Source organism: Apis dorsata, unplaced genomic scaffold (genome assembly GCF_000469605.1).
Source record: "Apis dorsata unplaced genomic scaffold, Apis dorsata 1.3 scaffold_83, whole genome shotgun sequence".
In the NCBI taxonomy this organism is placed as follows: Eukaryota; Metazoa; Arthropoda; class Insecta; order Hymenoptera; family Apidae; genus Apis; species Apis dorsata.
This window is the reverse complement of record NW_006263381.1, coordinates 1,017,952-1,019,051: the sequence shown is the minus strand read 5'-3', so window position 1 is coordinate 1,019,051 and position 1,100 is coordinate 1,017,952. Positions and strand designations below refer to the sequence as shown.

Sequence of the window (1,100 nt, the reverse complement as noted above, 5' to 3'; positions counted from 1 at the left end):
CCCCCCGATTACCTGATCTCGCCGAGCCTCACGATCGGGCATAGCCCTACGAAAAGAAGCGACGACGAGTCGCGCTCGTTTAAAAGAAGCGAGGATAATTTGAGACGGTCCCCGGAGGCAAGGCCGATAATTACACCGAATCCTGGCTACAAGGACGACGATACGAGGGATTCTATCGACTCGGATAGCGATTTGGTGGACGAGTTAACAAGCACGGCCAAGGACGAGAAGAGGAAATCGAAGGTGCCGGATGGCGGATGGGGTTGGGCGGTTGTGTTGGCTTCTTTGATCATATCCATGATAGCAGACGGGGTGTCGTTCAGTTTCGGTCTCCTGTACATAGAATTCTTGCAAGAGTTCGGCGCATCCAAGTTGAAAACGGCTTGGATAGGTTCTCTGTTCATGGCCGTCCCACTTTTGTCCGGGCCCATCATGTCCGCGTTGGTCGATCGTTACGGGTGCAGGAGCATGACCATCGTCGGCGGTCTGATCTCGGGATTCGGGTTCATATTGAGCTGTTTCAGCACCACGATTGAGGTAATGTATTTGACGTTTGGAGTGATCGCGGGTCTCGGTCTGGGTCTGTGCTACGTCACTGCGGTCGTGAGCATCGCGTATTGGTTCGAGAAAAAGCGGACCCTAGCTGTAGGTTTGAGCGCGTGCGGCACAGGAATCGGCACCTTCGTGTACGCGCCCATGACCACGTATTTCATCGAGGAATACGGATGGAGAGGCACCTGCTTGCTACTTGCGGGCACGTTCTTCAACATGATCGTTTGCGGGACGGTGATGCGCGATCCCGAATGGTGGATCTTGGAACAAGAGAAGCAGAACGGTGCAACACCTAAAAAATCGATCACCAAGTCCGAGTGCGACAGATCGAGCATCAGCCCCGTGGACGAGTTTCCTGGGATCGAGGAGCTGAGGAAGATGTTGAAGAGCAGACATACGCCGGAATATCTGTTGCAAATTCTCAGCACCACCACCGAGGATCCGCAATCGGTCGATGGAGATGTTAGATTCAGAAGCGTGGTTAATTTGCCTACTTTTGTCAGACATAATGAGAAGGTGAGAAACTGACCTGGATAAACGTGGAATAA

The 1,100-nt window shown here is 52.7% G+C and overlaps 1 protein-coding gene across 1 annotated transcript in view; it reads left to right on the top strand.

The window, feature by feature from the left end:
• Positions 1–1,100, top strand: part of LOC102671976 — an 11,423-nt gene that overhangs the window by 8,015 nt on the left and 2,308 nt on the right. The window contains exon 3 of the mRNA XM_031508330.1: positions 4–1,068. Coding sequence (XP_031364190.1) covers positions 4–1,068 — 1,065 coding nt within the window. The remainder of the gene's footprint in view (positions 1–3; positions 1,069–1,100) is intronic.